A 13,775-nucleotide genomic window follows, 5' to 3' on the forward strand; every position below is an offset into this window, starting at 1 on the left:
ACGCGTGTTGAACTTCTCTCGCACCGTAACCGCGCTAGTCGCCGTGAGGTGTAGGGCCTCGCGCAGCCACGGGGGACCGCGTGAGGGTGAAGTCGCGGCCGTCGGGCACCCACCCCTGGTCCGAGCGCTCGCAGCGGTGCTAGTTGCGGCACCGGTGCCGTGGTTAAACCGCGCCACCACCGGTGCTTGGTGGTGGTGGTGGTGGTGCTGGTCCGTGAGCCCAAGATTACGGCATCATTAGATATCGGCATTTCGAGTCTATAACCTGTCCTTTCTGCTGTGTGTCCACACCACCACCCCCCCCCCCCCCCCGCAGCTGCACAGAGGATACGGTTTGTGCCACCGCAGAATTGGAGGAAACGACTCGGCTCAAACATTTCTGCGGTGAGACGTAGGCAGCAAACGCCACCATCGGCGTCGTCGGGAAAGAAAGCGTTATCATAATCAGAGGCGCCATTGTTATCACGTCGTCATCATCTGGAGTGTTGGTGGCATCGTTGTCATCAAAATCGTCAGCAGGAGGAGCGTCCACAGCAGTAGCGGCAGGAGCACAATTCATCTTCATTAACATCACCACCACCATCGTCAGCAGCAGGAGCAGTATAATTAATGACCATTCTATTGTAAGGTGGATGTATTTCTCACGAGGCCAGCTCGCATTATTTGCAGGTTAAACCGTAGATCTGAATTATCGGCATTGGCTTACGGGCAGAACTTTTGGCATGGTGATGGTGGTGATGATGATGATGAGATGCTAAAGATGATGACGACGAAGACTCTGACGACGATATTGATTAATGATGATGACAGTGGCGACAGAATGATGAGGATGAGATGCTTATTATGACGAGATGATCATGATAATGGTAACAAGACGACGATCTTGACTATGATGATGACGACGACGACGACGTTTGAACTGTCTCCCAGAGCGGCTGCTCGAGTTGGACCAGCGCGTGGGCAGCAGCGTGGAAGAGAAGTTGCGAATCTACGGCGAGATGAGCGGGGGCGAAGTGGTCTTCGGCACCAGGGCGCTGCTCCGCGCCGATGCCACGGAGCCTCCCAAGGCTGAGCCGATCGTCGCGCAGATCGCCCAGGAAGGTGCCGAACTCCCCGCCGCTGGCGCCCACTCTTCCCCTCCCCCCCCCGCCAAGTCAACGTGTGCTGGAGGGGCCCGGTGGTTATAAAGGCCGAGGTTGGCACCACCGAGGTTCTTGTTTTGAATATAGGCAGCCGTCTGTGATTAAACTCGGTGTGTGTGTATACGTTTAATTTATTGCGCCACGTACATAGCTGACCGTGCTAATGGAAGGTGCCGGGTTGTTGACTGCTTATGCACCACTGCCAACGCAGCGCAGGATCACCAAGTCATTAGTTTCTTCTCCGAGTGGTTCTTGACCAGCAGTGGCCTCTGTGATTTTCATCTCCGCTACCTCTGTCATTTCATCTCCGCCGCCTCGTACGCTGGCTCCCTCCGCTTCCTTTGCTTCCTTCTCTCGGTGTCGCTTGAGCAGCAGCATCAGCAGCATCAGCCACAACTCACGAAGACTTTATTGACCAACGGAAGCGGAGCGGAAATCCGAAGTGCGCAGAGTTTGTCTGTTCTGTGTATGCCTCCTCCTACGGCCACTCGAAAAACATTTGGCCGGTTCGTCTCCACGCGATGTCTCCGCGCGATGTCTCCGTGTGATGTCTCCGTGTGATGTCTCCTGGCGATGTCTCTGTGTGATGTCTCCGTGTGACGTCTCCATGCGATGTCTCCATGCGATGTCTCTGTGTGATGTCTCCGCGCGATGTCTCCTGGCGATGTCTCTGTGTGATGTCTCTGTGTGATGTCTCTGTGTGATGTCTCCGTGCGATGTCTCTGTGTGATGTCTCTGTGTGATGTCTCCGTGCGATGTCTCCGTGTGATGTCTCCTGGCGATGTCTCCGTGATGTCTCCTGGCGATGTCTCCGTGTGATGTCTCTGTGTGATGTCTCTGTGTGATGTCTCCGTGTGATGTCTCTGTGTGATGTCTCCGTGTGATGTCTCTGTGTGATGTCTCCGCGTGATGTCTCTGTGCGATGTCTCTGTGTGATGTCTCCTGGCGATGTCTCCACGTGATGTCTCCGTGTGATGTCTCCTGGCGATGTCTCCGTGTGATGTCTCCTGGCGATGTCTCCTGGCGATGTCTCCGCGTGATGTCTCCTGGCGATGTCTCCGCGTGATGTCTCCTGGCGATGTCTCCGCGTGATGTCTCCGTGTGATGTCTCCGTGTGATGTCTCCGTGTGATGTCGCTGTGTGATGTCTCCGTGTGATGTCTCCGTGTGATGTCTCCGTGTGATGTCTCTGTGTGATGTCTCCGTGTGATGTCTCCGTGTGATGTCTCTGTGTGATGTCTCTGTGTGATGTCTCTGTGTGATGTCTCCGTGTGATGTCTCCGTGTGATGTCTCCGTGATGTCTCTGTGTGATGTCTCTGTGTGATGTCTCTGTGCGATGTCTCTGTGTGATGTCTCCGTGATGTCTCTGTGTGATGTCTCTGTGTGATGTCTCCGTGCGATGTCTCCGTGTGATGTCTCCTGGCGATGTCTCCGTGTGATGTCTCCGCGTGATGTGTCCTGGCGATGTCTCCGTGCGATGTCTCCGTGCGATGTCTCCATGCGATGTCTCCGTGTGATGTCTCTGTGTGATGTCTCCGTGTGATGTCTCCTAGCGATGTCTCCGTGTGATGTCTCCGTGCGATGTCTCCGCGTGACGCTGTCTCCGTGTGACGCTGTCTCCGTGTGACGCTGTCTCCGTGTGACGCTGTCTCCGTGTGACGCTGTCTCCGCTGTCTCCACTGTCTCCGCCGTCTCCGCGCGTGCTCAGTGCAAGCCCTGGAGGAGCTGGTGAGCTCGCCACTGCTGCCGCCCTCTGCCGTGCCGTCGCGGCACGGCAGCGTGGTGAGCTGCCCCGAAGCGACCTCCGTGAGCACGCCGCCGCCGCCCCGACGCTCCGGCACCTTCTCAGCCTTCGACTGCCGTGACGAGCGTGAGTGGGGGCCCCCCCCCCCCCACCACGAGCATTCCGCACGCCGGCCCCACGAAAGGATCCGTGGCGCCCCCCTCTGGTCGTAATGACCTCTGTAGAGTCGCCGATTTAAATTTCGGGCGTTACACTGACGATACGGGAGGGGTTACTGTTATTTAAACAAAACGCCGCGCTAGCCTTTACATTCAGCCAAATGGAGCGAACACATCTACATATGAAACTGATTGAATTTTTTTTTTCTGTTTTTTACAACAATTCAAAGAAGCGGACAAAAACGAGACCACAAAAACGGATCGGTTTCTGAGTTAAGTCGCCAGGGGTTCATTCGTTCCGTTCACTCCGTGAGCCTCAATGCAACATGAGCATTGCATTCCTGGTCACGCAATGTTACTTACGCTGCCGCCTTCCAGGAGCCTCGCAGTGAACGCCTGTCTTTAGTTCGTGAACACATGATGAGCACGGGGGACACGATCGGAATATGACTGCTGAATAAGTGTACGTATTAAAGATGAACAACGCAAGCAGCGGAGCGATGCAATCTGAGCGATGCAATCGGAGCGATGCAATCGGAGCGATGCAATCGGAGCGATGCAATCGGAGCGATGCAATCGGCCCGTGCGCAGGTTGCCGGCTGGATCGTTGCGTCGCGGTACATTGACGGATGGCGGCAGCTTCGGAAGGCCTTCATCCAGCAGCGGATAGATGATGATAGCTAGCAAGCCAGCGCAACTTTCAGGGTCTCCGGCCTGAAGACCTGGGCCCAGTTACCAGTGGTAGATGTTCGGGACCCATCCTTGAGTCCGAGCCAGTTTTCCAACAGGCTTAATGCAGCGCGGCGTTGTCGTCGTACCTCCAAAAGGGGCTTAGCGCGTGCGGTCAGCGCGGCGCGTTCGGGATGGACCGGACCCCTCGGCGCTCCGACGCTCGCCGGCAGTAAATGTCGGTAACAAAGCCCCGTCGCCGTGTCCTCCTTGCGCAGTGCCAGGGCTGGCCGCTCCTCACCGATTGTCCCTGACCACCGAGACCCAAATCTACGATCCCCCGCCCGAGTTCAAGGACTCGGTGAAGTCCGGCGGGCGCCGCAATGGCACCGATGCCTCCTGCTCGTCCTCCTCCTCCTCGGCAGAGCCTGACACTGGCGACGCTTGCGCCGGAGCCGAGCTCTGCTCTTCACTGGACCCGCAGGCGGTGAGTGTCAAAGTTGAAGTTGCTTTAAAATCGAGGCCGAGAAGTCATTGGGGGGGGGGGCAGTGCCGTTGATGCCGCCACACCGCCGCCATCCCTTCATTCGTTCCGTTCGAGTGGTAAAGATGGCACCAGGCCTTCGAGGTTCTCTCTCAGAGTATTCCACCCTCTCTGGCCCTCCTCCTACACCCTGCACACGCGTCCCACCATCACAGCCTCCTTTTCCTGACTACATTGCTAAGACATTTTTTTTTCTTAAAAGCTTTTTCTCCTTGTTAATGTTGTTTGTTTTGAGAGTGTGAGGAGAGGGGGGTTATTTGTAGCTGCTGTTAAATCATGAGCCTGCGCGCTTATATTAGGTTTGAGAATTGCGTTAGTTATTAACTTACGTGCTTTTAGCTCTGTGCAGGGCCTTGCGACCTCTGGGTGAAACGCGCTTTGCAAGTGTAAATTGTATATTATTATTACATACTTCCCTGCCGTGTTCTCTTACGAGCTTGCAAGTTGCTTAACCTAACGTGCAAATAAGGTTCTTGGCCGCCCTTGCACGCACCCTTACACAAAGCCAGAAGTTGCTTGTCCCGGTTTATTTGTTGATGTCCAACTCACAAAGTGATCGTGAACGTAAACATATAAAAGCACGAGGTTGGTGATTGAGCAGCACGGACGCGTTTGGGCTTACTCGGCTATTCCTAACCTGGGGTACACGCACCCCATGGGGGTGCGAGATGCCCTTTCTGGGGGTGCAAGACACGGGCAGATTTTTTTTTTAGAGGGTAAATAATCGAAAACACAAATTTAGCACGGGCACGTAAGTAACAACTTACTTTATTTCATCAAACCCTGTGTATTTATTCACATGAAACATTGTTTTACGGTTGAGAACCAAAGCACTGCAAGGCTGCAGTGAAGGTTACGAACCACTGGGCCAACTGATGCCCCGCTGTGCTTAAACGCAGCTCCGTGGACTCGGACGAACCCAGGGGTACGATTCTCAGCCACGGCCACGTCAGACGTGAGCTATCGTTGAGCTGGTTCTGGGCCTCCCCCTCCCTCCCTTCATCAACCCACTCTTAACGAGCGCGGGTGAAGTATGTTCAAGGAAAACAACGCCCGCAATGCCAAGCATGCGGTGGGGGGGAGGCCTTCATCCAGCGAGTGCACTGACGGAGGGCTCTGATTGTTAACCGTGGCGCTGAGAGGTGGAAGGGTTTTGGCACAGTCGTAGCAGCGTTGCGCTGTGAAACTCGTGACCCGCTTCAAATTTCCAGCCGAGGCTAACATCGGTGGTGAGTGACATCCGAACCGGTCCTGGGTGCCTCCTTTTCGCCAAGCCGCATTGACCAGAACGGTGAAGTATGGTCAAACAAAATCCCGCAACTCGACGTGGCGGTGGGGGGGGCGGGGGCGGGGGGCTTCGTCCAGCAGTGGATTGAATGTAAAAAGTGTGCCCCGTTTCCTCCTCTGCTCCAGCTGCTGATGCACGTCGTCAAGCTCAAGGGCCTGGTGGACATCCTGAAGGTGAGAAGGAAAACGATCGGCGTGCACGCCACACGGTGTTCCGCGACGAACAGGGGTCACGTGGGTCACGTGGGGCACGTTGGGGCGCGTTGCTTGTCCCTGGCGACACCGGCCTCGCGTACAAACGCACGAAAAAATGGACCCATGCCTCCAGATTGCAGCTATGACCCTGAACGCGGTTGTGAATCGTCTCGGCCACAGTTTTCTGCGGTGGGAGCGTAGGGAAGGGTCCCCTCCGTGGCAGCAACGACTTTCTACCGTTGCCCCATTCATATCGGATCGTCTTTATGGGAGCTATCGTGACCCCCCCACGCCCCCTGCTACCCCCTTCCCCCCCATTCATCGGGCCAACGATACTTCGTTCGCCCGATACTTCGCAAGCTGGAAACAACATTCCCGGCCCTGCTTCCAGCACCACACGCAAAGACAAAAGATTCCCCGCGGAGCCTGCGCCGCGCCGTTGGGGCGAGTGCCGTGAGCGGACGCCTATTGAAGGCCGGCACGGCGAGGGCGTCGCCAACGCCTGGCCTCCTTTTACTGCCTCGCCGTTGCTGGCGTCCACGGCTTTGTCCGCTGCGCCCGGCGTGAACGCTGTAACCCGCCCCATCCCGCCCATTACCCATCATCCCTCACTTTCACCTTTGGCACCTGAGCATAGTGCAGCGGAGGCTCGGAGCTGCCACCATCATCGTCGTCATCATCAATCGCTCGACCTAGTCACGTCCAAAAATTCTGATGAAATTCGAAGTCCTAATTTTTTCATGATAGCATCAATCGAGGTAGGGAGGAACACTCGCGCATACGGTACACCTGCTTCTACCCTTCCCTTCCTAGAGGCCTTCTCATTGCATCGCGCGTGCAACAATGTATGTACGTATGTTGAACTTCTTTCACGACGTACGTGCACATTCACACGCACGTGCCCTTTGACCCCCCAGGTGGCGGTGAGCCGCCAGGACTCGGCGCTGGAGCTGCAGCGTTTCTTCGAGCGCGAGGGCAGCCGGGCGCCACGGCCCGGCAGCCTCTTCCTGGAGCACGAGAAGCAGCGCAACATGGAGAAGCAGCGCGAGGAGCTGGCGAGCGTGCAGCGCCGCAAGGCCGAGCTCGTGCGCGAGCAGGAGCAGTGGGAGCACAAGCAGGCGAGCTGCATCGCGGGCGCCACGCGACGGTCTCGGGCGCCGGTCGGCGGCGGCGCCGGCGTCGTCGCCGAGGGCCGCGCTGCCCTCGCCGCCGCTGTCGGCGTCGTTCGTTGTGTTGAACCAAGGGCGTTGGGGTGCATGGGGTGGATTTAAAGACTTTTGTCGAGTTTTGTTTGCCTGTGCGTCCGTATGTGCCGCCCTGTCCGGAGATCGTCTTCATCGATACTGTTTCTACCATGGCCATCATTGTCACCACCAATCACCATTGTCTGCAACATCACCACCGCCACTGCCTATCCACCGCACCGCACCCGTGCCCCCTCTCCTCGTAATCTCTCTCTGCCCCCGTGTCCCATCACCCCCCACCCCCACCGTGTTCCACCACAGGAGCAGCAGCAGCGGGTGCTGGAGGAGCGCCAGCGATCTCTGCGGCACCAGGAGGAGGAGAGCCGCCGGGCCCGCGAGGAGTCCGAGCGCCACAGGCAGGAGCTGCAGCAGCAGCGCGAGGACTACCAGCGCGACCTCGAGCACCTGCGTGACAGCCAGCGCACCGTCGAGCGCGAGCGCCAGCGCCTCGAAACCCTGCAGAGCCGCCTGCAGCAGCGCAAGCAGGGCCTCGCGGAGACGCACGACGGCACCAAGGTTCGCGTCGCGTCGATGTGGCGCGCGGGTCGCGCGAGCGGATGGTCGCGCCGGCGCCGGCGCCGGCGCCGGCGCCGGCGGCCGGTTCGGTCGCGCCACGCGAACAGCGACGACATGACCGCGGTGGAGCCAGCGCCGCAATTGCTTGGCCCGCGCCGCTGCCCGCTGAAAGGTCGCCACTGTTCGGGGGGAGCGCTGGAGAGCGCCCACCCGCCTCTCTCTCTCCGGGGTATTTTGTCCGACACTGCAACGCCCGTCACTCGTCTTGGAGGCCACCCACACTTTTTAACCCACCGCAGAACAAAGACAGATCTCCGTTTCGCCTGTAAACAAACCGGTGGGGCGAGTGTTGTTAGGGCAGCACCTATGAAGACCGGCACGGCACACCAGGGGGTGGGTGGCCAACACCACGCCCGGCTGCCTTTGTCTCCCCGGTGGCGATGTTTTACACTCCGTGCCAGGTACTCGTTTGAGGCTAATTCGACCTAGGGGAGGCCCAGGACAGGTGTCAGATAATCGTCACTGGGTGTTGGCCGCGAGCGGGAAACGAACTCGGGTCACCGGGTTTCGTCGCGCGACGCTTCAGCTCCCCCCACCACACACGCTCACACGACCTGCTGATGGCATACGTGCGGCGCACCTATTTGCAGCGCTCCCTCCATGGAGAAGGGGCCAGGTGATTTAAATAAACCTGCTCCGTTGCTTTTTTTAACTGCCGCGCCACGAGGTCAATTCGAACCGGCGGCCTTCTGGGTCCAGTGTGTGCCGACCGTTACACTGGCGCGGAGCCAGCCACCCGAAATCCCAACTAGAACTCTCGCCCCCCCTCCTCTGTGCGTCCTCCAGACAGGACGCTCGTCTCGCTCCAACAGTTTCCTGGGTGACCTGACGGGCGAAGGCGGCGGTGGCGGCAGCAACCACCACCACCAGCAGCATCACCACCACCATTCGGCGAGCTTCAGCATCGGAGATGGGGACGCCGGTGGAATCGAGATGGAACCTGCGCTCGCTCCTCCGCCCTACCCCGGCGTCCGAATCGGCGGCGGCGCCGGCGGGGGCGGCGGCGTCGGCGGCGGTGTCGGAGGCGGCAGCGGCGGTTCGTCCGTCCCCGGCAATTCCCTGCACCGCGAGGAGAGCAACGCCTCGACGTTCGGACGCAACCCCACGTACGGGAGCTACCGCGTGCCCCAGCATCTGGTCAGCGCCACCAATCAGAGCCTCAAGCCCACGGATGTGGTGCAGCAGATCCCCAAGAAGCTCCTGGCCGAGGGAGGAGGCAAGGTGAAGGATAAAGACAAGGACAAGGTATGGTGTGCGTGGTATAACTCGCGAGCCTTTGTCGATGAAGGCCTGCCCCACCCTGCGTCGTGTTGGTTGAGGACCAGCGTGCTTCGATTCCTGCAGGCTCCTCCCACGTGCTAAATACGTGAGACCCAGGGCATCCTCAGGGACTAGGGCCCATCCCACCAGCGAGTCCCAAGGGCATCCACGAATACAAAACTGGAATTTGCACGGTGGCTGTTAATTGTATTGACCCCAGTAAGATTACGTTGATGGGCTGAGAGTTACCAGCATGTCTTAACCAGTGAGGGCTCGTTAATACAGCAAGCAACACTCATGCATTGACTGACAAACACCTTAATATATAGAGAACCGCAGAGCTTGGGCGATTGTTGGCGCCAGCTCACCGCGTTGCTGCCTTCCTGCTTTTCTGTGGTTCCTTGCATCTCACGAGTCGTGGAGCGAACGCTGTGCGGCTCGTCACAAGTTGAAGTCATCATCATTACCAAGTCTGTTTTACAAGGGGAGACGTGGACATTTTGAAAAGAAAACCGCCGCAACCTATCCAGAGTCGAGTATGAGAGGGGCGCACGGCCGGAGCCCGGCGTTTCGGCCATGAACCCTTGCGCAGCGGGTGGTTCTCATCGGTGCTCATCCTGTCCTGTGCAGAGTTGATCAGCAGCAGCAGCAGCAGCAGAAGCTAACGGGCCAAAACAAGCTAACGCGTTTGCTGTGTCTGTGTCTGCCCGCTTGCCCGCCTGTCTTTTTTTGTCTTCTGGCCTCTGTGTCCGCTCGTCTCTGTGTGCTCTAACCTCACCCAGGATAAGGACAAAGATAAGTTTGGCAAGAGCAAGCATCACAGCCTGAGAGAGCCATCCAGCTCAAGCTCCGCACAGGGTGAGTGTGCCCTTTATTATACATGTAATATATCCCCTATTAATGTATGCATATAATGTACCCCCGATTGATACTGATATAAGGAGCATAACCATCACGCGAGCTCTGATTATCCACGCTGCAGCTTTTGGATGGCCTTGGAACAATGACGGTCACTGCATTGTGCGCTTTCAGATGCGCTTCTGCGGCCGTCTGGAATGCTCTTCCTTCCGATACTAGGAAGCCACTGGAGCGATGCACTTTTAAATCTAGATTGAAAACTCATTTCTTTAGAACTGCTTTTTGTGTTTAGTTTGTTGTCCTTCCCCCGGACCTCCAATTAGCACGGTTGGCTACGTACGGTGCAAAAGAAGTTCTACATACATACGTAATTTACTTTCTTATTCATATATTTAATATATCCCCCTACTGAGTTTGTGAAATACACATTTGTCCATCATTTTGTTGCCTTCAACCCAGGAATCGAAGGGTGGGCAGAATCGTTTAACACAGTGGTCGGTTCGTTGTGGGTCTTCATTTCAGCACAGCAAGCAGGTTTTGCGACCTGTCTGCCCTATCCGCCTCCTATTCATCCTTGGTTTAATCTGGGTAGGAAATAGCCAAATATCCCCTTTGCAGGACCCTCCTGAAAAAGGGGGTCTGGAAACTCCGTTGCCGGACGATGTTGTTGTTGTTATATTCTTGGTTCTTTCGGTAAAGTCACGTTGAAGGGAAACAATAAAAAAATAAAAATAAAATATAAAACATATGAAATATTATTTTATTGTTTCCCTTCTACTTGACTTTACCGAAAGAACCAAGAATATGAATCCCTGCAGTCACGAAAGCTTTAAATCAAAGTTGTTGTTGTTGGCGGAGTGGCGACTCGGGGATTCCGCGCACCGCGCTGGGGTAACCTGGTGGTCCCAGCTCGATTCCCGGCCAGGCTAATGTCGGTGGCAAGCGTTACCTGAACCTGCCCCTGTGGGAGGCTTCTCCCCGTTCACCATCCCGCACTCGCCAGCATCATGAGGTTATCAAATTGAATCACGTGATGTGTGCGTAAAGGGTGTACCTTACGTGCGAGGGTAAATCATGCGAGCCAAACGATAACGATGTGTATTCCCAAACGCCCCCCCCCCCTCCCCCCCCCGCTTTCCCTCGCCAGACGTGTCACTCCACGGCACCATGCCGAGGCAAACCAAGCCGCCAAATTTCTCAGGCACCAACGTCACGGCGGCTCCGACGAAACGTCCGATGGTGCCGCCGTCTGGCCTCAAGGTTGCGGGGGGTGGTGGTAGTCCCCACCCTGGTACCACCGCCGCCGCCGCCGCCGCCGCCGCCGCCACCGCCGCCGCCGGCGGAACAGGACCTCCCCTGAACCAGGACGGGCCCGAGACCGGCAGCTCCGAGCAGGTGTTCTTCTGCTGAAGTTCAGGGCCACCGGACGGTACCGACGCCACGTGCTCTGGCCGAGACGGCGGAGGGCGGGCGGGCGGACGGACGGAGAAGCGACGGCGGCGGAGGGGGACTTGATTCGAGCGAGATGGCCGGCCGCGAAGCCGTGCGAGCCGCTCGCTTGGACGTGGTTTGCGAGCCCGCTTTGACGCCTCTGTCGCGGTTGACGACTTGAAGGTCTCTTTTGGCGACGCGCGTTCTGCGCTAGAACGTCGAGTACCGCGCGTCTCCTGCGCGTCTCCCGCGCGCGAGCGAGCGATTGAGCGTGCGAGGGGTTTGGGTTCGATGCGCGTCGATGGAACTGTTTTTGTTTTAATGCACTGGCATCGGTGGACTTGACCTGCGTTGCGAAAATAGCAGAAGAGGGGAATGCGTTGAGGATCGAAAGCGCAATGAATTATGGCGCGCAATATCGTGCTTCGATTGAGCCTTATGGGGGTTTTAATTTTTTTATTCAATAGGCGATCACAAAAAATATTTGTAACATTTTCATACCGCTTTTATAGAGGCTGTAAGAGAAGCTTGCATATGCCTTGCGCATGTGTACAAGAGCCGTATGTGTTAAAACACAATGCTTGAAATGGAGATGGCGTTTTAAATAATAATACATTCCAAGGTTATCGTTTTAGGTCGGTCCCTCTGCCTGTGAAATGGCATTTTTTAAAATGCGCGTATTTATAAGAGACAGAATGAAAACATAAAAAAACCGTGTTCTTGAACAACGAATAACCACATTTTATGGGCAATTATTTACGTTCCACGCAGACAGGATCCAGGATGCTTCTATTGCTAAACAGCTTAAATGTTCACCATTGCGCTATTTAACAAAAATAAAACGCTAAAAATTCCAATAATACATGAAATGCTTTAATGGACACCGTTCTATTTAATTAGTTGATAGCACTTTAAGGATATTAAGAACCGTTAAGCTGGCAATTCTCATCGTAAGTACGCTTTGGAATGTGTGCCACTAGCTTAGCGACTACTGAACACAACGCCATGAGTTATAGAAGGGTTCTTCTTTATTTGTCAAAAGAAGAACTTGGCGGAGATGATGACATCTTTTAATCGCAAAAAAAACAATACCTGCAGATATTTCAAAAACGCCTTTGCTGTATCGCCTTAGAATCTGCACGAGCGAGCTTAAACCCTTCGCGGTGTTGTACGCTTTGGTTTGCCACTCTACGTGAATAATGTAACGGTGTGTGTGTGTGTCTATTTAAAAAAAAGAAACACGTTTTAGCTCATTAATGAATTGTAACAGCAGGCATTTGGAAAGGGCTCGCCACGCCGAGAGACGGTCGCCTTTTAACGAAGGGATCAACGTGGTCTGTGCGGTGCCACCCAATCGGAAACAGCACTCGTGTGACTTTACACTTAGCATAGAATCGGATTTGCAATAGCTCTTAAGTGACACGGGGCGCTTTCCAGTTTTCACGTTTCGCATGGCTAAATCTTCCGTCCATGATCGAACGTCGCTATAAGCCGTGCACGGTCCCACAGTTGGTCCACTGCCGGATGAGGGCCTCGCCACGCCGTGTCCGGTCACGGGGGGTTGTTTGACCATACTTCGCCACTCCTGGTTAGTTCGGGTCAGTGAAGGCGGTGAGCATGCACGTGCGAGCATAGTACAGTACAACTCTGGATTTTTGCTGTGTTGCCCTCCGCCGCCCCCGTTTAGTCGGCCCGAAGTGGCCTCTAACCCGTGTTATAGGTTGACTCGGCCTAAAACGAGAGTGCCTTGTGCGGGTGCTGTCAACTTTCCCACCGAGGCGACAGAGTGGGCACACGTAGTCCGTTCGTTGATCGCGGCCACACTTCACCCCACCCAAGTCGATCGTGGCTGGGAATCCAACTCGGACGCGCCGAGTTCAGGGGCCCGCTGCGGGCATTCCGCTGCGCGACCGCTGCCGCCCGTGGCGGCTGGAACGGAACTCTCGGGCCGCCGGGTTTCGCAGTGGAACGTCGGTGCTTGCGATTGTCGCGACGGTGACGCCGATGAAGACCCCGACCCGCGCGGCTGTGGCAAAAACAAAAACAAAAAAACTGGAGAGAACGCCTTCTCACGTCTTTTTGCCACTGTTGTGAAAAACGACACGCGCACGCCGCCGCACGCACAACGCGGCAATTGTTGAATTTTGACACGGTGTTTGCCATGCCCTGTGTATATAGGTGTACGTAAAAATTTTTTTTATATATATAAGAATGCATCTTTGCCTAAATCGTGTTGTTGTCAATAACGCTTTTGTGTAATTGTTATGCCGCCACCGCGTGCTCTCTCGCCGAATCTCCCGCTGCGAGCGTCACCGTTTGAAATCCCCCGCCGGCCCCCCCCCCCCGTCATCCAGACCCGCGTGCGCGCGACGCTGGTTCACGCGCGACGCTGGTTCACGCGCATCCCGCGCGCGCGTCACAACAACGAGAAGCACGCCGTCCCGCGCACACTCCCCGCTCGGCTTTTTTCACGGTGTGTGTGCGTGTGTGTGGTTTTTTTTTTTGGGAGGGGGTGTGGGGGGGGGGGCTCGTCGAGACCTTTCCATTCCGTCTCGTTCGCCTCCGGCGGCCTAATGCGAGAGCTGACGCTTGTTTCAATACACTCACATTGAGATACAGGATCACACTGTCAATGAAAATGGTGAATAAACAAACTACCATGCTGTA

At 56.0% G+C, this 13,775-nt stretch overlaps 1 protein-coding gene across 5 annotated transcripts in view; it reads left to right on the top strand.

The window, feature by feature from the left end:
• The window catches only part of LOC116953529 (rho guanine nucleotide exchange factor 18-like), a 166,045-nt gene extending 152,270 nt beyond the window's left edge, over positions 1-13,775 (top strand). For all 5 annotated transcript variants that reach the window (XM_032973801.2, XM_032973802.2, XM_032973806.2 and 2 more), the window contains 10 exons: positions 317-384; positions 931-1,101; positions 2,851-3,012; positions 3,992-4,200; positions 5,671-5,718; positions 6,657-6,857; positions 7,245-7,499; positions 8,346-8,804; positions 9,602-9,677; positions 10,825-13,775. In XM_032973801.2, the coding sequence (XP_032829692.1) occupies positions 317-384; positions 931-1,101; positions 2,851-3,012; positions 3,992-4,200; positions 5,671-5,718; positions 6,657-6,857; positions 7,245-7,499; positions 8,346-8,804; positions 9,602-9,677; positions 10,825-11,087 (1,912 nt within the window). In that variant the 3' untranslated portion in view covers positions 11,088-13,775. The remainder of the gene's footprint in view (positions 1-316; positions 385-930; positions 1,102-2,850; positions 3,013-3,991; positions 4,201-5,670; positions 5,719-6,656; positions 6,858-7,244; positions 7,500-8,345; positions 8,805-9,601; positions 9,678-10,824) is intronic.

This window comes from Petromyzon marinus, chromosome 52, assembly GCF_048934315.1.
Source record: "Petromyzon marinus isolate PM22_M1 ecotype Great Lakes invasive population chromosome 52, UKy_Petmar_22M1.pri1.0, whole genome shotgun sequence".
In the NCBI taxonomy this organism is placed as follows: domain Eukaryota; kingdom Metazoa; phylum Chordata; class Hyperoartia; order Petromyzontiformes; family Petromyzontidae; genus Petromyzon; species Petromyzon marinus.